General features: G+C 38.9%; 4 protein-coding genes across 5 annotated transcripts; 1 reads left to right on the top strand and 3 right to left on the bottom strand.

Annotated features, from left to right (window-relative positions):
* The first annotated feature begins 1,264 nt into the window (after positions 1–1,264).
* Positions 1,265–2,489, top strand: LOC112280153 (lachrymatory-factor synthase). The gene is made up of 2 exons (XM_024515278.3): positions 1,265–1,757; positions 1,974–2,489. The coding sequence occupies exons 1-2, from the start codon at positions 1,431–1,433 to the stop codon at positions 2,145–2,147; spliced, it is 501 nt and encodes a 166-aa protein (XP_024371046.1). The 5' UTR covers positions 1,265–1,430; the 3' UTR covers positions 2,148–2,489.
* Positions 2,490–2,748: 259 nt separating this feature from the next.
* On the bottom strand, positions 2,749–6,713 carry LOC112280152 (annexin-like protein RJ4). Of its 2 annotated transcripts, XM_024515277.3 has the most exons (8): positions 6,583–6,710; positions 5,495–6,042; positions 5,181–5,326; positions 4,649–4,879; positions 4,449–4,523; positions 3,957–4,175; positions 3,706–3,795; positions 2,749–3,474 (listed from the first exon to the last, which is right to left on the bottom strand). In XM_024515277.3, exons 2-8 carry the CDS (start codon positions 5,565–5,567, stop codon positions 3,097–3,099), a joined length of 1,212 nt encoding a protein of 403 aa, XP_024371045.1. In that variant the 5' UTR covers positions 5,568–6,042; positions 6,583–6,710; the 3' UTR covers positions 2,749–3,096. The 2 variants fall into 2 exon arrangements, with proteins under 2 accessions (XP_024371045.1, XP_024371043.1); XM_024515275.3 differs by having other exon boundaries at positions 5,495–6,713.
* A 7,246-nt stretch (positions 6,714–13,959) lies between these two features.
* LOC112279727 (L-ascorbate oxidase) lies at positions 13,960–17,445 on the bottom strand. The gene is made up of 5 exons (XM_024514406.3): positions 17,209–17,445; positions 16,904–16,996; positions 16,610–16,819; positions 16,267–16,464; positions 13,960–16,044 (listed from the first exon to the last, which is right to left on the bottom strand). Exons 1-5 carry the CDS (start codon positions 17,428–17,430, stop codon positions 15,085–15,087), a joined length of 1,683 nt encoding a protein of 560 aa, XP_024370174.2. The 5' UTR covers positions 17,431–17,445; the 3' UTR covers positions 13,960–15,084.
* Positions 17,446–20,405: 2,960 nt separating this feature from the next.
* Positions 20,406–22,271, bottom strand: LOC112279766 (uncharacterized). The gene has a single exon (XM_024514433.3). The coding sequence runs from the start codon at positions 21,969–21,971 to the stop codon at positions 20,478–20,480; it is 1,494 nt and encodes a 497-aa protein (XP_024370201.1). The 5' UTR covers positions 21,972–22,271; the 3' UTR covers positions 20,406–20,477.
* Between the last annotated feature and the right edge of the window lie 4,468 nt (positions 22,272–26,739).

The raw sequence follows: 26,739 nt of genomic DNA, 5'->3' as shown, positions 1-26,739 counted from the left end.
AATCTTCTTGAAAATTTTACTTGAATACAAGTATGTATTCAAGATCATGTTCAGATGGTAATATCCTAAAAATATTTCTTCCAGAACTGTTTTAAAGAAACGACATTAAAATTGAGTGGATTACGGTTTCAAACCTTATTTTTCTTCATTCTGTAAGACCTAACAACCAGGATTTGATGCTATTCTATGAGGTAAGTTATGTATTTGCGCATATCTAGTTTCAAATTTCCATTTGGATTCTGTTGATATCCAGCATTATGGGAAATGACTTTAAAAACTTTCAATCTGAAGAATATCTAACTAGAATGCGTTGGGTCTAACATATGAAGTGGATGCTAATTGTCAGAAAAAGGCCAATGCTAGATTCTTCTGACTAATGCTACCTGGTCTCATCCACACAAGCTCAAAAGCCTCTTATCACCGCAGAAATCTATGATAAGGCTACCTTGTTCTGAGCTGGAGCAGCTTTTAATTATTCTAATCTTTCTCTTCAACCTTGAAGGAAAAGTCAGATTTGAGTTATTTCAACAGAAGCATCTTGTAATTCATGCTAGACACTGTACTGTCAGTAGAACATGACCATCCCACCGTCCGCTCAGTTACATGTGACTTCTTTAGAGAACAGAAACTGTGTTTCTAGAACTTAGTGTCATGTCGCCTAGAACCTCAAAAGCGATAAGGGGGACGTTTAGTCTTTCTTGTAAAACGTGTCCATTCACCGTGGAGAATGAACTCTAGCCTGTTGCTTAACTGTTTAATTTGTATTCGATTACGAGAACCAGCCATCACATTATAAAATTTGCACCGGTTAAAGTCTCTCACCGAAGTTTGTCAAATTAGTTGTAGCCCACGGGTTAATTACTTTTATCTGTTTTATCCTCCAGCAACTTCAGTCGGCTGTATGACGAACAGGACTACTGAAAAGTGCACTGCGATGTATATTCTACTTGTTGAAACCGAGATCTTGTGCAGTCGCTGTCGTACAGACAATTGTGCAGAGCTGTGCACGAATTGAAAACGAACACTGCGGTTGAGTTGACAGCCTATTTGCAGCTTCGCCAAGATCATCCTCGTAACGCATGCATACACTGATCATCTATGAAGTTTTAGGAACTTTGATTTTGTCCACGGTGGACCCAGGAGTGGCACCACTCTTGTAGGACCTATATTGTACAGGCAATGAATGAGCTGGTCATGCCTCCGAGGTCATTGCCACGACCACTATAAAGTTTCTCACTTGAAGATATGTTTAATTCACCTTTATTGCTCTTCATCGTGGTTAGTGGCAACATCCTCGGGACTGTCTCTTCGGAGGTATTGTAGTACTTAGACAAGCTCTCACAATCAAGAGTTAGCTGGCGGTATAAGTTACGTGTGTATCACGACATTAGTCTGGTTTGAATAGAGATTCACGGTTGCTTGTCTGTGCGATGGCTGAAGCAGCTCCAGGATGTCCGACTGTACACTGGAATGGTGTGGTAGAGAAGAGCATATCTGCGCCTATTGACAAGGTGTGGGACGTGGCGTCTGACTTCCTTAGATTCCCGAATCTGCTCACAATTGAGCCTGTAGAAGGGGAGAACCGAGTCCCAGGGTGCACTAGGAAGGTTACTAACCTCCCCGGCCGCACAGACACCGAATCCGCCCAGTGGGCGAAGCAGAAGCTGGTGGCGATCAACCCTTCGGAACACGTATTCTCTTATGAATTTCTTGAGAACAATACCGGTGTAGATCCCGGCTATTACTCCACTTTCCAGGTAATAATCTCGTATGCACCTTCTTATCATTCTGTGCATCTATTTTCCAAGCCTCCCTACCTAGCTGATCGAAGTAGTGGCTATCTAGCTATGGATCAGGTGATTCGTGGGTCAAGCTCTGGCAAACCATTGTGTTGCAGAGACCAGTAACAGAGCTCTGAATGGAGTAACTGTCACGATTTGAGATTCAGATCGATTTTTCCTTGGTGATCACAGGCCATGCAGGAAGAAGATGGGAAAACTCTGGTGAGGTGGGCTTTTCGGTTCAGCCCATCTCAAGCTGGTAGTGACCGGTTTGTGCCCTTCATTATGAGCGGGACCAATCTGTATGTCCAAGAATTGGAGAAGCTCGCTGCCCCAGCGCCCCCAGCTTCGGTACTGGTGTCTTGATTCATCGACACACTGAAGTATATGTGATCTATTATAGAAAAAAATTAATCGAACATCCTTCATTTCATCCTTGCTGAACTTTCAAGAATGCTAGATGCTGTATTATGGGCCATGTGGAGATTAGTATAGAATACTAAAAAGATGAGTCAGAATAGACTGACTGTGGATTGAGGGAAGACTATTCGAGGGGTTAAAATTTGAGGTAGAGCTGTTCAAAATGGTTTAGAATGAAGTGTTCTGATGGCATTTGGGACTGTTGAAGATATTGTATTTCGCATGTAGGGCTGCAAATTACCGAATATATTAATATCGCTTTGGTAGTAGAGAGTATTGTTCAACCTTCTTATGAGCCAGATTTACTTCATGAAGATGGGAGGAGACGAAAAATTGTGCATTTACCATCAAAAACTTCCTGCGTACTTGGCATAAACTTGACATGCACATTGTGTTATCAACATGCGTAGCAATAGATTCCACTAGATTTGGTCAAATTTTCTTTCTCTTTCCGAAAGCTTTTCTCAAGCTATGTGCATGAGTTGATAACAGACTTTCTCGTAGACTAGAATCGTGAATTTTCGTCTCACCCTTGTTGGACCTTCAATAAGAAATCCTTGACTGACGATAAAATTACGTCCCAAAGGTCAACACATTTCAGTATATAATAACATTCTCTTTTCTAGTACTCGTACAAGGCAACTACTAGCAATTCTCCTGTGATTTCTTGTTTAGACTCCTTCATGGGATAAGTAAACTATAATGCAATAGACACTGACGAGTTTAGCAGGATGGCAGCGTATGACTCTGGAAACAATACTCCCTCTGTACAATGGAGTCCTGTCCTAAAGGTGAGCTTGTCCAAAGAGAAACTATTGAACAAGGGTATGATTTCGAACTAATTTTCAAGGATGAAAAGGATTTCATACTTGATTCCTGTTTCCTAAAGACTGGGTTAAATCTGGAAGGAACCCTGACCACTAGACCTGGGACTAGTGTAGTATGAAACCACGGAACCATTGTGCGAGCCAATGGATTGCTGACCACGAGATGCAGTCAGAGAACCATTCGAAGTTCTTGGGCTGTAAAAGGATGCTGAGCCAATAGAAGTTCTTGGGCTGAACAGACCTAGGTCTCCAGGTCCAACAAGGGTGAGAAGAAAATATCGGTAGGTACCAGCTGTGTCGTTGGCAACCATCTCTTCTAATGTTCTCTTGCTTAGGTTCGTAAACTCCAACTTGATATATTGCATGTCCACCTCAGCTCGCGTCGTTACCACCCGAATCAAAGCGTCGTCGTCTGTTCCTGCTGCTCCCAATGCATTACACAGTTCCTGTTAACATACCAAAAAGTTTCCAGTTAGAACACGCCAATGCTTTCAACAAAACATGAGCTTATAGCCAAAAACCCGATCAATACACATTTTTGGGCACAAAGAGTATTCAAGTCAATACAAAGACGCATGCATTGCTGATGAAATGATTTTCTATCACCATACACAGTAATGTACATGTTTCGATGGTCAAAGAACCTCACTGGAATAGAATTGAATGAATAAGAGTACCTCCGCGTAAAATTTCGCAGGCTGTCGGAAACATATCACGGTGCATCGCAGCGCTTGTTCGAATTCTCCAGAGTTTTCCCTCGTTAGGGACTGCATACACAACATTGGATCTCAACATGTAGTGATCATCATCAACCCAGATACAAAAGGGGCATCTATATTTTAAACCAATAAGGTGATAGGGCCAAATTTAAGCAAATTTAATAAACTAGAAAAACTGTAAGACAAACCACGAAACAGACCAACCAAACCTGCTCAAAATCGTGGCCGTAGTGTTGATGATAGTAATTTAATGTAGCAGTCAGCTGCTGTGCACTCCGGGTACAAAAAATGCGGATCAAAGTGTCTTCATTACCTACTTTTCCTACAATAGTGAAAACCTTATTCAGTTGGTGTGCGTCATTCAAAGCAATGTGTCTGTCAACGGTTGAGTTCTCGGGTCGACTTGCACGAACTAGCGCCAAAAGAAGCTGCACGTCATGCAAAGAAAACAATTTAGACATTCTTTTTATCAAGAAAACTCTAGACCATATGCAACATACTAGAAACAGTCTGATAAACTCAAAGAAATAAACTAATAGCTCGGTAATGAGCCGGACATTGTCTTTGGCGGAACCGATCTCACCTTTTTCCGTGGGATTAAAGTCCAAAATACTGACAGTTACTGAGATCTGCATCTACAATGGACGACCTGGTTGGAGTTCCTACTTTGGTGGCTTATCCCGCCAGTCAGGTAGGCTTACCTTAGTTACGCTAACTGGCCGCTTATGAATTTCCTTCGGCTTGGATTCACCTCCACGCCAGAAAGCCCATTTGCTCTGGAGGACAGGAAAGGGCTTTGAGGTTTGTACTAAATGTACAGAAAAAATAAAGATTCAACAGTCAAGATATCAAAAAATTGACGACACTAATCAGGCACACAGGTAATGTCCAAGTCACTCACCTTATGCTGGAACTCCACGAAATGTGAATTAGTGCCATCGATGTGGTTCTCTAAAGTTTGGTTGAACATGGTATAGTATGCTTGCTTGATTGCGTATATTTGAGTTGGATTTCGTGTACACACTATCCCAATAAGGGCACGATCAGCCTTTCGTCCCCCAATTTTCATCAATTCATACATAAGTATTGCGTCACGTTCAGCCGAATCCATCATCCATAGGAGTATACATTTCTATACCCATTCACACCATCACAAAACCCAACCAATGAAAACAAGGTCCAGTTTATAGGAGTTTCAAAGGACCACCACCATTCGACAGTTAAATGAGCTTAGAGAAGGACTAAGGTGATAATGGTGGCCCCTTCCCTCCCTCCTCTCTCCCAGTAAAAACATAATCCAAGACTCTTAAAAACAGCTTCTACAGCACAGATTAAACCAACACCACCCTCTTGCAAGTTCAATGTAAGCTGAGTCCCTCAAAGCACTCCTCAGATTCAAATTGAGCGTGAACACATTGTTAATTTAGACTGACCTCAAGCTTGCCATTGAAGGCTGCTTTGAGTCGCTTGTGCAAGCTCTCCCCATAGACAGTTTGATAAGCCTGTGCAATCTCAAGTCGCTGGGACTGCGTTCTCCTTCCTAAGATTTCAATCACTCTCTTCTCATTGCATCCCAGCCCTGCGGTTCATCCACCTCACCATACTCACCATCTGATAGATTCTCCGAGATATGTGCCATACAAGCATGACTTGTCCACTGAATAAACTCCGAATTGAATGTGCGTAAACTCCTTACATAGTGAGTGGTACGAGCAGGAATAGCTAGTGAAGGAATTTAAAGCAACACCTTTGAAAGATAATCGAAGTTCTTTGCAATCTTCTTGTAAATTGAAATAAGGTGGTAACGTCAATGTCCCCATCTCCTCCGCTTCCGACTTGGATGTCAACCACCTTTTTCTGCTACTCAGTCACATAAGTTTCTGAGGTAACATGTAGGCTTAAAGTCTGAATGGCCCCCTCTTTAGAAACCCATTCCACTCAAAATGTCGAAAATTGTAGAGTGGAAAACCCTAGTCGTGTATGGCATCCTTGAACGGTGTTTTGAGAGCTTAATGGAAGCTCATTCCACCTGCTATACTTTGTTGCAGTTTCTCTACCCCCATGAAGTTGCCAATAGCGGTGAGCCAAACCCGAAATTTTAGAGAAAAAAGAAATCCTAGTGGAACAAAGACCTGTGTCACGTCGCCGTGCTCACCGAGAAATCGCTAGGACGGGCCTTCGGTCGACGTCAAATAACCTGAATAAAGAGATGTGTAGCAGCTCTGTAACCTCCAAATGCTGATGAATCCTCGGGATTACATCATCTCAGCCTGAGGACCGTAATTCTGGCTTGTTCTGGGAAGGTTTGGAACATTGAGTGGGTAAGGAGAGGTTTCAAGTAAAGCGGAGACCTTCAAAGAGAAGACGCATGCAGAATCCACCAAAGATATGCTAAATGCACTTGCGGGAGAACCCCAAGAGGTCGTCGGCTCTGACTAAACCAGCTTGAGAGTGCCACTCAACAGAGCAACAGACCTAGGTGTGTGGAACCATTACCGCTGACGACGTTAGTATCAAAGCAAACACCCGAATTGCAAAAAGAGAGGAAAAGGGTTCTATCAGCCATCACGAAAAGATCAGCGCCTCGATCGAAAAACCCTGCCTTATTGAGGAGAGGCAAGAACATGGGCTCCACATACCAACTTTGGCAACCAATTCTGATAGTCTACACTGACGACAGCAGATCCCAGGCTTGTGCACATCCATTACAAGATAGACTACGGCGGTGTCGGGGCGCTCGACTCCATCACCCCAACTTCCAACTGACTTCCGAACCCAAACCCACCACCCGCAACCACAGATTGAACCGCGAGTTCACTAAAACCAAACACTCACCGCGTCCTCGCCACTCCACTCATCCGCTGCACGACATAGAATTCACTCCAAGCTCAGAAAACTCGGTTCGGATGGAAGCGCCAGATATGAAACTCATTACCCCTACACTAGTGTCCCGTGCGTCAAATCTCCTGGCGCTTATCAGTCGGAATTCCCATCATCTCGCGACCTTGAGCCCGGAGTTCGGAGTTTCCTGGGTGACGACAAACGATTCATGGATAAGCGATAAAAAAGTCTTTGCGATGCTAAAAGCTATAATATCTTTCTGGCCTCGTGTTTGATATGTGTTGGGCAGCGATTGCAGGAGGAAGCCACTTATGGCCCTGGTCTCTTCTTGCCTGGCCCAGCTATGTATAGTAAGGTGACCTTCTCACGACAAAGCTATGGCTCTCCAAAGATCTCTATCATCCTGCAATCTACTGCAACTGATTCGATCTCTCTCCAGCCGTTGCAGCTGAGTCGGAGCGTCACCTCTAACTCGGAGCCTGAGAGTATCGTCGAAAATATCACATTATGAGCTGCATGAAAGCTCTCCATGCATGGAGAGCTACAGTGCTCGGTGGTCATGTGCAAGAAGACTTTGTTGCACCTGGGAGCTTCTTACTCCAGGTAATTTTCCTCCACTTTTAAAACTTATTAATAGGATTATTTCAAACATAGATATCCTTCTTAATGTTCATCAGTCGTAAACAGAAGGCTTAATTTTACTTCGTGGATTTATTAGAATATGACACAAAGGAGTACCCACTGATTCGTGAACATTATATCTTCCCATCAAGCACATTTTATTTTTATCGTTTGAAAAAGTTTGGTTGGGCTGGTTAAGGAATGTGGATTTCAATTTCAATTCATCTCCATTTCATATCTTGGTCAAAAATAGTGATTTTGGACTATCTTTTTTTTAAAACTTCACAAAATTTTATATTTCTTTTCGAAATTGTTTGATGCCATATTTTGAAAACTACATCGTTATAATTCTTCTATCATGTTTTGCTGCATGTTACTACTTCAGTGGAATATACTGAGCTTTTAATTTTCAACCATTATTTGTTATCAGAACTTCTTGTGTGGCGATTCGATCAAACTACAAAAAAGGTACTACTTTTTTAATAGGACCCATGATATAGCTGCTTCTTTGAATCCTCCTAACAGTTGGAAATACTTCCAAACAAATCTTTAATATTCTTATTGTACCACTACTAAATTCAAACATATGTGTATAATATTATCACTTTACAACTTATACATATTTTATAAACACTACATCATGCATAACAAAGTCGATGGAGTTGAAAAAAGTATCCGAGTTCCTTTCAGGGCCAGTGCTTCCTGGGACCACATAATTGCAGACAACGAATACTTTGTGCAATGAAGCCGAATAATCTTAGGGACAATGATATTGTAGATAATGCGCATAACTAGGACCTTTGTTTGGCATTAGAACTCGAGACTCCACTGCAAGTGGGAGTCTAGATAGCATCATACCACCTGATAGCTCACGTTCGAATTCTCATTTCCGCAGATTATGTTTCAAGGTGGTGCATCACGCTCAGCATCACTGATGCCAACTGCATCTTCCTTCCGAATGTCAATTCTGATCTCGAGGAGAAAAGCTCAAGCCACAGACGAGGGGAAGCTTGGATCGATCCGCGCATGCGATCTCTCTCCCGGTCCAAGAAACTATATTGATCAGGAACCTCCTGTCATGGTCGGGGTTCCGATTCATGTGATTCTTGGGGGAGATTGGAATGTTAGTCTTCCCTGGCAAGAGAGCGCTACAGCTCTTACAGCATCAGCTGAAGCTGTACCGTAAATTGAAGCCAGGCGAACTTCGAACAGCCTGACTATATCAGAAAATCCTTGGATTCTATCGGATCCTACGCGAGTCTAATGTGCTCGTGCGAAGCTTGAGTGTGCTTGTTTGAAGAGACATCCATGAGTTTTGGGGAGGCCCTTGTCGGCCGGGGTAAGAGAATTTCGCTACTCTGATCATTCGATACGCAGTCAAACTTTCGACGACGTTAGTTCAGCACATTATAACCAGGCAGTGGGCGCTCGTAGTGCGACCTCAGCAATGGAAAAATCATGAACTCAGTGCACTATCACAACACGATGCCCATTGAAAAAGGCATACATTGTAGCCTTTTTTTGGAGGTCCAGGCTTGGTCAATGTTGTAATGCCCACAATAAGTACATGCACTTTTCTACACATCTGTCACTGACGCGCGGGGTCCATGGATACGAACACTGTCATTCTGACAAACCCATCTTTCTAGAGACAAAAAAACAAACTTTCGCAACAGTCTAGTGGGCCATTTTTCAACTTCCGGTGCCGTGCCAGTCCAGGGGGAGGATTGTAAAAACTTTCTCCATCGGCGAGAGTGTCCCGGAGCTCATCAACCAGTGACTTTGGCTCTACACTCCCAATGCTGTGCTGTGATGGGCTGTGATCTACGAGACAGCGGTACCGATGCACGATTATTGTCCCAGCATTGCATTTGTCAGCCTTGGTTCCTCCTTCCTTGAGTCTGAGAAAAGACTTGCAGATGGAGCTAGACACGACAGGCTGTGTTGGGTGGATTAATGTGCCGTCATCTCCACCCGCTGTGAGAGTGTCTCCTTCTGCAGTTACACGCATCTGCATGTGCCTGGCACCCCAGTTCTGTATGTGTTTGTCCGCGGTGTGCCTTGCTTCCGTGTTTCTGATGAGGCTGTGGCAGACTGCCTCCACGGCTTTTCTAGTGTTCTAGCTCTTCTTAGAAACTAGAAGCCATTCCCCGCCCACATTGGCCTACATCTCCGTTTATGCGTGTGCCTGTCCGTGTGGGTTTCATCTTCTATTGTTGATCTTACAGTGTTTCCACTGCAGTCTTCCAAATGTCTAGAATCTTATGCATCGCTTCTGGTTTGGCTCGGTCGGCCATATCCTTGAATCACTCATGTTATGTGTATTGATTTCCAGTTTACTATGATAGCTTTTTTGAAAAATAAAAAAAGTATAAATTAATATAAATAAATAAATGAAAAGTGACTGGAGTTTTCCAGACGTGGAATGCTTTCAAATTATGTGCTGAATTTTCAAATTGGATGGGATCTAAATTGGGTACCGGTGAGAATTTCTCTTGCTTTATTTTAAGTCAGTTTTCAACATGCTTTTGAAGAACAAGATGAATAAACCTAAGGGTTGTGAAGGAAAAAATTCATGGATATACATAATTTTCTTTAAAAGTTATACAATTTAAAGTTGGAAGTAATCATATTTTTAAAATTTTAATTTTAATCAAACAATTGACTTTGCTATGAAGTATGAAAATTAGATTGTTTGTTTTGTTCATGAAGTTGTATAACTATAGCATAATGCTTTAACAATTTTGTAACAAAAATTATGATTTTTTCAAAAATAAAATTAAGAATTAAAGATATATAATTAATGTCATATAATTTAAGTCGATATATATATATATATATATATTGTTTTATTCTAGAGATAACAAACGTTGTATTTAAATTTATAAAAAGCTTTGACTAAATTAAAATTTTCAAAATAAGATTACAAAAAGCTAAAAAAGAAAGAAATAAAAAAAAATTAATTACAACAAGAAAGGTGAGGCTGGATTCTCATGCATCATCTCATAAACTATTATTTTATTTCATGGTGTAAATTATGTTTAAGGCTGAAAAGTTATATAGTTTCTACCTCTACCTTATTAGATATTAAAGTCTTTATTCTTTTTTATAATTAGAGACTTATTATTTTATACTTATTATATTTTAAAAATTGACTATTTTAAGTTAAATTGAATATATTATCTTCTTTATTTTTTACTTTTTCATCTAAAAAAAATTAAAAGAAATATTATGCATTAGGCCTTCAAATTTTTAATTTCAATTTATTAAAACAAAGGCATTTATGAAAGTTGAAAAAAACAAAAAATATATATATATATATATATATATGTATATCTTTACTTTTATGGCACCTAAATCTTAGTCAAAAGTAGATACTCATGACATTTTACATTATCATAAATATGTAATAAAAATATGATATAGATATTATATTTGAACATTGTTTTTACAATGTCACAATTAACCTTCACAAAGTAGTCAAAGTGTTATATGGATCATTTCACAACCATCATGGCCTCCCCTAAAGAATTTAATATTAATTTGAGATATAAATGAACAAAAAAAATACTTAAGATTCTTGAAACTAAAACAATATGTGATTGAATTATAAAAGTCTTTAGGATATTAATGCTATTTCTGAAATAAATCTACAATGACAAAGAATTATTTATTATGAACTTTGAAGCTAATCTTAATCTTCAAACTTATATACATTGAATTAAAAAAATCAATTTTTTTTTTATCAAATGCACCTATTATAATAAAAATATATAATACAAAATCCAATGTATTTTATTTATTAAATATAAACTTAATAAATTTATTTTAGTATGATTAGAATCAAAATTAATATGATATAAAATTAATATATTTCAAAAAATTAAAAAATCACTCCTTTATTTAATAATCTAGATAATTTTGAATAGAAAGATATGTTTTAAAAAATATATTTGTATGTATTATGTAAATAAAATTTTAAATTAATTATTATGTTGATTTTAAATAAATTTGATTTAATATGAAACTTATTTATAAAAGAAATTTATATGTTCTTAAAGATGAAATACAATATATGACTTTCAACCACAATATGAATTTTTATTTCAAAATCATATTAGATACCAATAGAATTATATTTTATTTTAAGAAATATTTAATAGCTCCAATGTGAAAAAATTTGAAAACTCTTATACACTCTTCTGGGATTTGCATTTAAACAAAGGCTCCATGTTGTTAATTGTGTGTGATCTTTAAACTACTATTTATTTTAAAACAATCTTGATTTAGTGGTTTATTGGATTATATCATAAAACAAAAAATTTCAAATTTTATTTGAAATAGTAGATATATTAAATATATATATATATATATATATATATATATATATATATATATATTACCATTTAAAATATAATAGCAAGTGAAAAGAAAAAAAATCCAATTTTAATTTAATGTAATTGAAAACCGAGTTTTATATGATTTTTTTTAAAGATCTCCTTTAAGATATTAAAAATGGAGACTAAGTTTTCTTGAAAACATTATCTTTTGATTGATAGAAAAATCAAATGTTTGAATTCAGTATTAAAACTAAATTAAATTTTTTATTAATTATTATTGAGAAAATTGGAGAATTTTATTGTCACTGAAAAAAAACTTATATAATTATGGGACGTTTTTAATATTTAGTAAATAATAGTTTTTTTCAAGTATAGTTTTTATTCACTATTTGATATTTTTTTACTTTTAAAAAGATAACATGCTTTGAATAGAAAATTCTGTAAGTAGATTTTATAGATTTGCACAAAAAAATGTGCAACTAGTAGAGATAAAATTGTTTTATAACCAATTATGATATCTTTCTTGAAGAACAATCTCCATTAAAAACTATGAAGAAAGTATGATTATGTTAGTAAATTTCAAGACTAATTGAGTTTGTAACAAGTTAAATTATTACAAACATAACTCTTGTAATAATCCAAAGAAAATGACTATTTTAGTTGCAGAAAAAATCGCCATCAATACGTTCATCATGCAATTACAATAAATTTTCTAAAAAGTTTTTTTTTCTCCTAGAAAACCACTGTTCATATGTCTTCTAACTTGGACTTATGGACCATAAGACTCATATTTCTAAGCAAACTTCTACATATTTTTTCTTACTAGATAATATATAAATGATATTGATTCATCAAAAAAAATTAAATACATATATATTTAAATATAATTATACTTAATATCATAAGATGATAATAAAGATATTTTTTTGATAGTGTAATAAAAATTTATTAAAATAAAATCTTGTGGTTGGTCAAGAATAATTGAAAAAATACATATAACATAATTGAATTACTAACATATACTCTTATATATTTATATATATATATATATATATATATATATACCTATCTATTTATTTATTTTAAAACTATAACTAATACATGTATGATTAAAAATAATAAATAAAGACCAAGAAAAGGCTAAGTTTTATTATGAATTAGAAAAAATAAAAATTTATTAAAAATAACATTAAAGCATATAAGAAGCATTGATAAGGTTGAAATTAACTTTATTTATATATCTATAAACACTAGTTAATAAGATGGTTTTGTAGTAATATTTTTAAAGACCATGAAGTTTGTAATACAAGTTTTAAAGTTGCAAGACAACTAAATTTTAGCTTTTTAGTTTCAAAAAATTCCCAAGAAAAGTTTGTAATGCTATATGGTAAATTGAAGAACATTTGTAAACAAAATATGCATTTAGAAATTCTCAAAATATTTTACAAAAATGTAGATTTTCTATTTATCTTATTAATTTAATTAATATAAGTGTTCGTAATAAAAGTGTATTTATACTTTTAGAGATGTTAAATTTATCAAATATTAACTTTGAACTATAAATTAATTTTAAAATATTATTACAAAAATATTTAGTTAAATATAAATATAATCAAAAGAAAAAAATTAATTAAATAAAAAATATTTATATTTAAAAATTGAAATAACTACAATAAATTGGATTTCAAAATAATAATTTTCAAATCTTTTATATTTTTTAAAATTATGCATTTTAAAACATTTATGTTAAATTCTTCTAATCAACTTATATCAACAAAATTCGTTATTATTTCTTTAGAGACATATTATTTTATCTTGTTAATATTATCATCTTAAATATATTATAATTTTGTAGATATTTTAATGAAATAAAAATAATATTTTAATTTTATAGAATTAATGATTTTACAAAAAATGTGTATTTTTACATTTTAAATTTCAAATTAATTCTTAAAATAATAATATTAATAATTATTTTATACTATTATATTTTAGATATTATATACTATTATATTAGGGTATTATTATTATAAAATATTATTTATTTGTTTTGGAAAAAATAAAAATGAAATGAGTTAATTATGTATAGTTTAATATGTCACTGTACTTACAAATTCCTACTTTATATATCTATATATATATATATATATATATATTGCAAAATGTGCAAAAATTGAGCATTAATACGTTATTTAATACACTCAATAGGAATATCACTATAAGTTAGGATGAATTGTGTTGAAAATAACCAATTCTTATATTTGTAAAATAAATTTTATAAAAGAAATCCAATAACTAATTGTCAACTACCTTTTCAAATTTAGAATAGACAAATTCAATCAAGGTACATTATTCAAGGCAAATTAAAACGTACGAATATTCTCCTAATCTCATCTAAATTCTAGAAATAATAATCAATAAAAAAATATTTTTTATTTAATATAAAAATTCTATTTTTGGGTTCACCTACATCAGTTCCCTTGAAAGAGACGACATCGTTCCTTGTTTGACATCCAAAAAAGATGTGAGTTGGGAAGGCCAAATTGGGAATCCATTGGGGTTTGTACAACTGAGGGCTACAATTGGCAAACGCAAAACCCAAGTGCGTATCGAAGTAAAGTATACCTTTAATTGTGTAAAAATAATTAAAAAAGGAAAAGAAAAAGAAAAAGAACCAAGTGCGTGTTAACGGCACACGATCACGAGAGAAGATCAGCGTCTCGACTCCAAGCAAGTGTTGGAGTACGTCTCGTCGGTGGATGTTCGCATTATCCAAGCTGAGTTAATACAATAAATCTATATATATATATATATATATATATATATATCTCGATTTTACAGATGCAAGTTGTGGATTGATAGCTTGGGCAACAGATCCAACCAGGACACGGCGGAGATAGTCAGAAAGTGGGGGCTTGGACCAACCTTCGAGGCTACAATATAGCTGGGTCCATGTGCAGAAGTAGACACTGTGAACTGGAAAGTGGGGCTCAAAGATGTGGTTAATACTTGCGAGTAACCTGGAACGCACGGGTGTGTGTTTGTGTGTTTGTGGGTGGGTGGGAGGCAGCGAGTCGGTTGGTAATTCCAAGTTCTGGTGTGCATTGATCCCTTCTTTCCCGCCGGTCCACAAATTCGTGTGGACGTTCACCGTCGCTTCGTTCCATGTCGTGTACGTAGAGGTTTTAAATGAGACGTAGAGGTCAGGACGCTCAAGTCAAAAATTATCTGAGATCACAACTCGTCAATGAATGGCATATACCTCTGGTCCTTGCGGACAACAAATATCTCGGTAGTCTCAAGAGAATTCTATACTCGGGCTCCCCTGTTTGATGCTCTCCGTCAAAAATCAATTTAGGTTTTCTCAACACTATCTCCGTTACCCACCTTATCTTACAAGTGACCATCAGACCGACTTCACAGTTCTCCGGTGGAACGTAATCGGTCGACTCTAATCGACAAAATCATCTTCCTCAGCTCAATACAGCACAAGTATGCCGGCAAAATTGGACACCATCACAAAGTGAATTGGAGACTACAACCTCATTAATCTCTTTGTGAGGCCACAGCCCAAGGTTTGAGTCGGAAGCTCGGGAATGTGTTCGATGCCCTCCGCGAAGACGGTTCCCATACCCATGTGAAAATGCGGTTCAATGTGGCAGTGAAAGGGCCACGCACCAGGGTTATTGGCGATGAAGCGGATCACAACCCACCCATATGGGAATACGGCCACTGTGTTCCGTACCGGAGGATCCACCAGGTTGAAAAACGCAGGATCTTTCTCAGGGTCGAATTGGCCCTCGCCATAGCCAAGAATCCAGAAGTCGTGGCCATGAAGGTGCCAAGGATGGATCTCGCTATTGTTCGGGGTTAAGGTGTTAGCGTTTTGTACGATGATGTCAACCACACTATCCTTCGTGAACACATACACCGGGCTGCCCGAAGTAGCATTTCGGTAGTTGGTGGGGGGCGGCGCGAACACGTCATAGTCCTTGATGGGAAAGTCGGGCGGAGGTTCGGAGTCAAAGGCGCCGCGGATGTTGTACTTCAACGCTGCGAGAACAGGAGTTGGTCTCGCCACGTGGGAGATGTTATTCAACGCCCATTTTATGTGTCCATCCACCATATTCTGCGTGCCGAGGATCGTCACCGTGCGGTCTGGTTTCAGCGGAGGTGCCTGCTCGTAGCCGAATTTGGCAAGAATCATTTTAGCTTGCGCAACGCTTGCAGCGGTGTCATTCCAGGCGGGGCTAACAGGGGTAGGGGTGAGAGGCACAAGGGTCGCCGGGTTGGGCAGGTACTGCAAGATTGCGAGGCCTGTTGGGGTGCTCATTTTTCTTCCCCTAACGTTTACGGCGGCCCAGAAATTCCTCGATGGCTCCTTGTTTGTTGTGAAGAGAACATCATACGACTGCCCAGAGTATACATTCAAGTTGTCAACCTGGAATGGCTTCACGTATCGTCCATCAGCCTGGACTACGGTCAATGTGTGACCCTGCGTAGCATTCGAGGTAACCGTACTTTAGTCTTGAGCCCAACGACTTTTATACGATTGGGCTAGGACTCCCACAGTTTTCTGAAAATTCCGATCGACGAGAGGATTTTAAAGACTCCGTGAAGCCTAATTTTCATGCATTTTAAAACGTAGAGTTCTTCGCCTAATTGGAGAGGTGAATCTGGCGTTCGTTCTTAAATTTTCAAGGAATTTTATACCTACCTCAAGAATGAAGTTGAGGGACGACAAGGAAGCAACGCTGGCAATGCGTAGCCGGTACGTCTTTCCAGGCATCACAGGCAACACATGTGGAGCACATAAGGGATTGGTGGAGTTGCAGACGATGCAGTTGAGGGAACCAGGAGCAACTCCAGCGAGTCCCGTACAATTGTAACTACCTCGGCCCTGAATTAGCAAAGACTGCACACCACAACCACAGCACCCCCAAGATCAGACCTGGATTCCGAGCATCAATGATTTTATCTTCCGAAATTAGAGCATACGAAGCCTGATTCTGCAAACATGCATTTCAATGGAACGCTTGCATTGAGAGTAGCGGACAAACCTGAGGCTCGCCCACAAATCGGAAGGGAATGCTCGTAAGTCCAAGCTGTTGCTCGTAGATAGACTTGTGCCACCAGTCGGTAAGGATGATGCTGTGCTCGCCATCGTACGCGAACGGCTCCTTGTGCAATGATATTGACACGATCAGAGACCCGAAGAGCCCTCCCGCTCGCTGCATGCCGAAATGTCCATGATAGAAGTAAGTTCCGGCCTGCACAAAAAGATACGCAATCAGATTTAACTGCTCCAGGACTCCATGTAATCACAAAGTTGAACTGTGATGAATTAGACTTACCCGCTCAACTGTGAATCTATAGGTGAAAGTCTCTCCGGGGTTGATAGGACACTGAGACACATAAGCCGCGCCGTCGAAGAATGGTGTCGTCGTCTGCAGTTTCCAAGCCACAAGAATTCTCAGTTTGATGGTACGATGCATCTTTTTATTTTATTTTTAGTTTGGTCAAGAGAAGCCTCTGATCATAACTAGTTATGATGTGATGATTCAGAGAACGACAGCGAACCTGTTTTCAACAGCACCGCGTCTTCCCTTCACCTGATGTAAAGCACTGAAGGAGCATTGAGGTTTAGGCAGACTCTCACCTGATGAATTCCGTGCCAATGGAACACAACACCTTCAGTGGGAATGGCATTCGTCACACGCACTACAAGTGTGTCACCTTCCATGGCATGGATGGTGGGTGATGGAAACTGATTGTTGACGCTCAAAACTAGCTTCTCAACGCAGTCCGGAGACGCAGTGATGTAATCCACGGTCCAGTCATACTTCACTACTGCTGCTTCTGCTATCAGCATCACCATCATCGCTAGAAACACCACTGCTAGGACATCCCATTTCCCCATCCTTTTTTTACCAGTTGCAAGAGCGAACTCTAAAATTGTGAAATTGCTGAGCTGCAAGCCAAACTGTCGGCGAGCCTTTCCAACTAACTATTGCACTGTCTCAATTAAAGTCTTCCGAACAGGCCTCATTTCTACATCTCCGGACTGCGTTGAAATTTACTCAGGAACCTGGATTGTAACCAATTTCTCGTAAAACATAGAAGTTGAGCTAAAGACGAGTGATTGAGCGCCCAGTTCATGGATAACACGCTGACCACTCCAGATGTGATCTCACAATTGAGAAGGATCAGAGAACATGTAGGTAATCAAAATACTGGGATTGGTGAGAGTGCAGTTAGAATAGAATGTTCTGAGCAAGGTTTTGGAGAGGTAGAACATGACCCAATTGGAATGAATCGAGCCCCTGCCCGTGGCTTGAGGTCCCCAAGTTGGCGGCTGCTTATGAGAGGACATATTATGTCTCAAACCCTTGAGCTAATTAGCTTATGGAACTCATTAATCATTAAACACTCAAGGTGTCTCCAAATTGTGAATCCAAGCTGCAATCTGATCCCACAGAAGCAGCCATGTGCAGAGAATGATTCTTTTTCGATTTGCACAGGAGCTTGTGCAAGAGAAATACGTTTCAATAGTGTCCATAAGAGGTTGTGAGGACCCTTCACACGAGATAAACTCCGCTGTAACTGGAGGTGAATGGAGTTTTCGGAAACGCATATTTTCCTAAGAACACACGGAAAAAATTTAGAGTGTTTCTTGTGATTTCCAGCGTCTTTAGGCATCACGAAAGCCTTTGGCGTCACAAGGTAAGCTAATCCAACCATTGCAGTGCTAGGCTAACTGCAGGAGTTTCTAATTTCAAAATCTGGTGTACTTGCGGTGTAGCCTTGTGCATGTAGCATTCAGCCCCTGGATTTCAAGAGAGATACACTTGGCCATCCCTGAATAACTCATGTTAAAATGTACAGTTGTGCAATCTCAAATAGTTCCAGGAATTAGGTTCAGTTCAGAACTGCAACTTGCTAAGAAAATATCTAGTGAATCGCTTGTAACGGGAATAAATTTTGAACCAAGTTGCTGCAGTACTCTTGCTCTGGAGGACGAGATTGTAGTGAAAGCTGATGCTTTTGCCGAAATAGAGAGGGAAAATGCTGTGAATGATGCGGCCTTGGTCAGAGCTCAATTTCAAAGCTGGGTTCAACCTGGTCTGTTGCTGCTGTGTAATTTATACTCTCTATGAGTAACTCATTGCAAAGAGGGAGCTGACGGTGTGATACGGATTGTGAAGTAACGTGTTAAAAGTATCAAGCTTCAAAGTTGCTGGGCAGTTGGGTCATGTGCCAAATGGCGCCAACTCCTTCCTCTCACTGTGGTCTCTCCGTGACCCATGAACTCACATGTAATCTGAGTGAACAACCATAATGCAGTTTGTTGATGGAGCCAATTAAGGCGCCTCAGACTTCATATCAACTGGATCCTCAACGGACTAGCTACGTGCAGGGGATCGCTTCATATCATCTGTATCGACTGTGTTTATATCGGAGCTGCAAAACTTAGCTTTAACGACCAATTCAATGAAGCAATCTGGGATAAGAGAACAGCAGTAAATTTTAGGAATTGCTTGATCGGCCATTGAGTGGGCTTCTGCGGCACATGCTGCGAGATTGTAATTCGCACAAAAAGCAACTCCTCATATGGTTCCGTTTTCAAAAGTTTAGGTGTTGTGGCTGGACATTGAGTAAATGAGATCATGAAGAGCCATACAATAATGAGATGAATGACCAAGTGGCTAGCCAACTTGCGATTCCCCGTTCTATCATTTTAGTGTACGCTGCATTCCGAGTCGATGTACTGGGCATGAAAGTGAGGGCTAGCTGGAAAAGGATTATACTGTTTCCAGGTTTTGCATGAAGGAATTGATGTATAAAATATATAGCAAGTATCGCCGTGGAACTCATCGCTTGCACACCTAGCGCTTGTACTTTCGTATTTGATTGTTGCAACACTCATACTTTTGGACCGATGCCCACATGCCAATATTTCCTACTGGAAAGAGTCAAGCTCCAGTTTAAGTCATACAACCTAATGGTGTGAGATGCGTTTATAGCTGAGATATAACTGTGTCATGAACAACATATGCGGATTGATAAATTGGCGTTAGTAATGCTGATTTGAACAAGGCTACGATAAAGTCTCATAGATATGGCTGGACAATATTCTCAATCCTGAACACTGAGGCAGTCATTGTAAATGTGCAGTTCACTTGTGGTGCTGGTTGAGACTGAAGCTCGTCACCTTGCTGGAGAAGTTCAGTACAGGAACCTTACCATGAGATAGGCTCTGAGTATGCTACGGACAATTTTGAAGGAGCGACAAACCATGATGTGTTTTACCTATCTATGCATTCCTCGATTGTAGCTACTCGTGATGCGCACACGCGATGCTGCTGAAAAACGAATGAAGAAGGAGAAGCTTTCGGCTTAATTAATCTGTAGACTATTCCTAGTGGTAACTTTATCGTACATTTCTGCTACTAGAATGAAGGTCCCGCGGCATGGTAGTGAAGCTGGTCATCAGTTGAATGATTTGACGACAACTCTCGCTATATTCCGATGAGCTCGAGCGGGTGTTGGCCTGCATATGATTTCAACAGTGTACTATAAAAAAAAAAAATCTTGCCTGACCACAATCTGCTGGTGAAGAGAAGTAGACTCTTTCACTCTTGTAACTACTGAACGGCCATGGCTGTCAACATTACACCCAACGAGCACCTCTCAAGGGTAAGAATCGTCGGTAGGTACTCTTTGCATTCACTTCTCAGATTTTGAAATTCTGAATTCTCTGCCTGTTCCCTCAGTTATATGGTCTCTGCTTCGTATATAGGTGCATTGGGAAGGTTGAAATGGTCAAATCGAAATTGTCTGGGAAGTTGTTCGAACGTGAAGAATTGTGTACGAAAAATGTCAACGCATATCCAACAGCATTTCGCATGCTCTCACAATGTTAGAAGATTAGCACCTTGACATGATTACGAGAAAAGTCATGAACCAGAAACATTTCACTGCGTGATACGACAAATATGAGATCCTAGAGCAGGCGGAGGATGGCTCAAACGCTGGTTTTAAGCTGCCAGCGGGAGCAACAGAATCTAGTGCAATGGAGGGATGATGGGAGGGTGGGAAAAACTCCGAAGAACCGACGCTTTGGTTGTTGGAGCTGGAGCTGCTGCAAATTTTAAGCTGCGGAGGTTGTTCGGATGGCCGAATGGTTGATCCCGGATCACTTGTTAAAGAATCTGCCGTCTTGAATTCGTAGCACAAGCCTTCGTTGTTCTGCAGTCGAAGTCGTCGACCGAGTCTTGAAACAAAGCTCGAGGAGAATGGCACAGGCCCAGCCAGGAGATTGCTGCTCAGCTCCAACTCATACACGCGAGTCAGATCGCCAAGTGCAGGCGGAATGGTTCCTGTAAGCTTGTTGCCATCCAGAAACAACGCTCTGATGTTGGAAAGAGAACCGAAAGAGCTTGGAATGGGGCCAACGAATTCGGATTCTGAAAGCACCAAACCCTCCAATTTAACTAGTTTTCCTAATGATGCTGGAATTGGAACCCGAAAGCAGTTGCGTTGAAGATCCAAGGATTTTAAGTTCGAAAGGTTGCTCATCGTTTCCGGCAGGGGACCTGAGAATCTGTTGTGCGCCAAATTGAGGGAGAGGAGGCGACTAAGATCGCCTATGGTTGTGGGTATCGCGCCGGTGAAATTGTTGTAGCTCAAATCCAGCTTTTGCAGAGTCCTCAGTCGACCAATTGAGTCTGGCAGAGCGCCGACGAACTCGTTGTCGCTTGCATCGAAAACTGTCAATCGCTCGAGATTGTCGAAGGTACGCCCATCAACCTCACCTCCAAAAGTATTGTCGCTTATATCCATGGCTTCAAGCTCGGTTAACGAGGATAACCAGATGGGCATCGTGCCGGCAAGGGAATTACCATGCACATCAAATGTCCGCAGTTTGATGAGACCGGCGAGCTCCTCAGGAATGATTCCCACGTGCCCGTTGTTACGCAGATGTAGCGCTTCGAGAGAGTCACCTAGTCGGCCAATCTCACTGGGTATACGCTGCGGATTTTCCATGCAACACGCAAAATATCCCAGTTTCCTCAAGTGTGTCAGATTGGCCACCGCCGGCGAGATGAAGGAGTGCTGCGCACAAGAGGGGAAGGCAGTGGCCTGGTCTGTGACCAATCCAAACGACAGTTCCACCACGTGATAGTAATCGCCGTCTTGCACACATTCTATCCCATGCCACCGGCCACTCTTTACGCACACGTCGGGGATACTGGCAGCCCAGCCATTCCCTGTTGCAGCCATCATGGCATAGACAGCTTGCAACTCCACAGGATCTGTTCTAGCAGCCATAGCCACACATCTCCAACTTCGGCCGCCTACCTCGTACACTACCACAATCATAACAAATAGTATAACATCACATGCCCGAATGAACTTCATACCGATGAAATGCGTAACAGTGTTCTCTAAATAGAAACCTTTGGAAATTTGAAGGCGCTACAAAGATCTCTTGACGACATGCACTAAAATCAAACACATATGCTGTCTGAATCAGATAGCTTCAATTCGATTTCAGACAAATTGCATCTGACACGAAATGTCACAGGCTCTGAGCATAAAAAATTCTTCTGATCAGCTCTCAACTTGCCGCAGCTAGCGCAGTCTTCTCACTGATTTCCTGTGCTAGAATCGGTGTATGGACCGTTTCCTTTAACAGGCATTTGTACTTATTGTGCCGGAGATTCGTTTCTCTTGATAACAGTCATAGAGTTAATGACAGCGGAGTGTGGGTAGAGCCGGCATGTGAATTTTTTGATGGAACTGCCGCTGTCTCATCATGCTGAAAGGATCAGCTGAGAGTACGCGTGTACAAGACACGATGCATCGATTCTGTTCTTGCACTATTATCCCGTATAAGTTACAGACAGTTTCACAGCTGACCAACGTTGAGACAACGGAATATTAAACTCGGGCAATTTGCAATGGTCACGTTCTAAAATTAGAAATAGACGACATGTGAGCTCCATCAATCCAGTCAGACCTCAGTAAATAACCATCCCTTGGCAACCGAAACATCGACTCTGAAACCAACCTGCAAGGACAAGCATTAACAGTGTAGACGTCCAATAGCCTGCCAAGCCTCAACCATCTCGTCAAGCATCACGTGCTGTTGCAGGGTCCGTCCGACCAAAGAGAGCACAGGATAAGCCACTGCAATGATTAACATCGCTCACCATTAAAACCAACTCTTAATCCGCGCTGCAACCTTGTCCTGGGTCGTCTTTTCGACCCGAATATAAGCCAAAAGTCCTGTGAGGTGCCATCTGAAGGCACCCACAGGCGCTGTCAGTTACGCTTTTACTGCAGCTTTCGGGTCATTCAGGGCTGATCGACTCCTTCCACCCGCCGAATCTGGAGGCGAAACCGGCTCTCGTAGGACCACCTCCATCGCTCAAATCGGCTCTGTGCATCGACGTCCAAGCTTATCCCTTGAATCTGTCTGTAAGTGGTGAAGGGAAATTGCTGTGTAATGCAAATCTGGTGACACTGAGATTGCTACAGTTTCAATGCACCGTTAATGCACGCTCTGATGTTGGAAAGACTCGCCCCGGCAGCAACTTTCCCCACCAACATCCCCCCACCCTCCAATCCTGCTTAGTGGACCATCGCTGCGTCTCATCGACGTGACCGACATCGCCGCGATCCAAGCTAATCAAGCTGCTCCCATCGAGCCACAATCTGCTGCTGGGCAATCCGACGTGGAGTTTTGCTGATCTGGCATCCCCGACCCCTATCCGATGTTTTTACTGAAACATCACATGCCGTATTTTTCACGTTTTGTACTACGTATTTTATACGGATATGGTATTTTTTGCAGACGTATCTTCTGTGAAGTACTCTCGGGCTGGTCTCTGTCTTTACCTTTGACCAACTTCTATGTATTTGTTTTTATGTGGAAACACAACCACATGTAGCTTCTATATAGTGTCCAAGATATAGAAGCCTCAAAAAGGGGAGTGAGATTACCATATGTATTAATGTGGAGGTTCGGAAGAAATGCAAATGACATATTCCTAAGACTAGCTAAATATTGAGATAATGCTTGGAAAGTTATACCATTCAAGTCAATAAGAGGTTGCTATATTGGTGTCAAGGAGATGAATCTCAAAGAAAGGAAATCCTCAATACACACTTGTATCATTCAAAAGAACTAGAAAGTCACTCAAAGATGATATAATATTGAATTAAAATGGTTATTGCCAAAAATAAGAATACCAAAAAGTCTTGAAACAAGACCAAGGATTAAAAAAGCATTGACAAGAATGAAGAAGACTTCACTCTTACCTCCATATATACTTTTAATTAGGAGCTACATGGTGATGTCTTATAGGACCTCTAAAATGTGTTGATTTTGCAAGATACATATTTTAACTTACAAGGCAAGTTTTCTATATGTGCGCCACATAGTTAGCTTGTTTTGCAAGCTACCAACACGTGGTTAACTTGTTGACCAAGTATCTAACCTATCAATCAACTACAAGTACATATAAAGTCAAGTAGCATCTATGAAGCTTTTAGGAAGCTCGTCTAAAAGATCTTATGAAATTAAACTATTTTTATCTATTTTTACCTACTCCTACTTAATTATGTAGATATTTATTAGAATATCTATATATGTTTGTGACATTACCTCTCCTTCTAGAGATGACTTCCACAAAGAGCAATATTTATATATTGAAAAAATCCAAGATGCGGCAAATTGTATTTGCCATATACTCCTATTTTTGTTCTCTTTGAAGATGATTGATAGGCCCTCTCGGCCATCGATAGTATCCTATACTAAGGCTAGAAAACCACCCTATTATTTAGTCATTGTTGAAGCCTTTATAACTTCCTTCAAATAAAATATTTGAAATATCATCGGGAGTTATTTCTACCTCTAATAAAATCACCAAATATCAGGAGTCTCTTCCAAGGTCGTGATATCAAATATGTTATACCTTGCCATGTATTCAAAGAAGAACATGTCATTCTTGAAGAACTTCATCTTGATTTCATCATCTTCAAGGTTGTGACAATCATAATGTCTCATCTAATAAGTCCACAAATGAAAGCTCTTAAATTGAAATTGCTGGTTGTTGATTCTCCATCTCTTTAACAACACAGAAGCAACAAAGAAGGATAGAAGGTAGAGTGTTATCTTCTTTTAATCTTATTTCTTTTATAATAAAGATTTGTTATTCTTCATCTTAATTTTGATGGATATCATTAATGAAAAGCTTCAACTCTCTTTGCTATATTTATAAGATTCTTTGTTAGCTTCCATGTGCATTCATTAATATCATATTTTTATCAATGAACAAGATATTCCAATCTATTTCAGCATTGCCTTGAATCTAAGACTTCTTCCACCTCGAACTCTTGATTATTATCCACTTTTGTAGGAAGAAATGGCACTTGTCTTCTTCTCGAGATATTTACTATCTTTATTAGAGACCATATACAAGATAAAGATTCAAGACTAAGAAATGGAAATAGCTCAATATTAGAACAATAACTAGATACAAACTAAGAAGGTCTTGGCTAGACCACAAGAAGTGAGTTCTCAAAACTAAGAATTCCCTCAGCCTCGACTCAAATATATACTAGGTCCTAGGAAGCTTTTTGAAAAGTTTCGATGAGGCATGAAAATAAAGCAAGCCTAAGATCCTTTTTTGACAACTTCCTAAATCATCTAAAGTATCCTAGAACCTACCAAAATCTCCTATGACCTTCTAGAACTTTCTTAGAATCTATTAGAATCTTTTAGAACCTACTATTAAGGACACAAACTAAAAAAAGATACGTAAACTTGTAGAATTTGTGTCAAAAGAAAAGTGACAAAATAAAAGAAAGTATGTATATTCAAGGAAGAACTAGAATGACTATTGCCTAAGTTTAAAAAACATAAGACTCTTAAAACTAGACTAAAAGTAAGAAAAGAGTTGACAAAAGTGAGGAAGGTCTCACTGATACTAAATGCATTGTATCTCACCATCTATTTGAAGAAGAATATGTCATTTTTGAGGATCTTTATCTCAATTTTGCCATCTCAAAGGTTGTGATAGTTGCAATGTTTTATCTGGTAGCTCAAGAAATGATAGTTCTTAAGTTAAATCTATTGGTTGTTGGTTCTCTATCTCTTAAGTACTAAAAAATTCAAAGAAATAATAATACAAGATAGAATGAAATCTCTATAGGGCTTATTTTGCTTTATTGCAAAGAATTTCTTAACTCTTCAACTTGGTTTTGATGGAAGTCATTGATGAAAAGCTTTAACTTTGGCTGATATATTTTCTAGATTCTTAAATGGCTCCCATGTGCATTCATTAATGTCATATCTATACCAATGTATAAGGTATTCTAACCTATTTTGATGATGCCTTGAATCTAAGACTTCTTCTACCTCAAATTCTTCATTATTGTCCACTTCTATAGGAAGTAGTGGCATTTGTCTCCTTCCTTGTATATCCATTGTCTTGTATGGCTCAAGTAAAGATACATGGAATATAGGATGGATTTTTATAGACTTTGGTAGGTATAATCAATAAACAATTAGATTGATCTGTTGATAAATGGAAAATGGTTCAAGCCTACGATAATCCAATTTGTCATGAAGATGAATAGTTTTAACATTATGACAAAGTAACTATATCTTACCCCTTACATGGAATTGAGGTTGTTCCTTGCAATAGACATCTGTGTTGTTTTTTTTTATTCTTGAGCTTCTTTTATTTATGTCTTCATTGTTGCATGTAGCTCTAATAATTGATTTTTTACATCTTCTGCCACATGATTATCAACTTTTGAAAAGTCAAAAGTGTCAAATCATAGATGATAACATAATTGGCAAAGAAAGATGTTTTTTGAGTAGAAGAATGTACTAAATTATTATAAGCAAACTCTACCAATGATAAAAGAGTCATCCAATCATCTTGTTGATACTTAATAATATACCTCAAATATTGCTCTAAAACTTGATTTATCCATTTTATTTGTCCATCAATTTGAGGGTAGAAAGTCGAAGATAGTTTTATATCCACCTTCAATATCTTGAAAATAATTATCTAAAATCTTAATAAAAACTATGTTTTTCTTTTAATATAACATCCCTTGGTAATCCATAATAGCAATAGATGTTGTCAGGGAAGAATTTAGCTATTCCTTC

The sequence above is a fragment of the Physcomitrium patens genome, chromosome 3, assembly GCF_059467195.1.
Source record: "Physcomitrium patens ecotype Gransden chromosome 3, ASM5946719v1, whole genome shotgun sequence".
In the NCBI taxonomy this organism is placed as follows: Eukaryota; Viridiplantae; Streptophyta; class Bryopsida; order Funariales; family Funariaceae; genus Physcomitrium; species Physcomitrium patens.
Note: the sequence above shows the minus strand (reverse complement) of the source record. Positions and strands in the feature narration are given on the sequence as shown.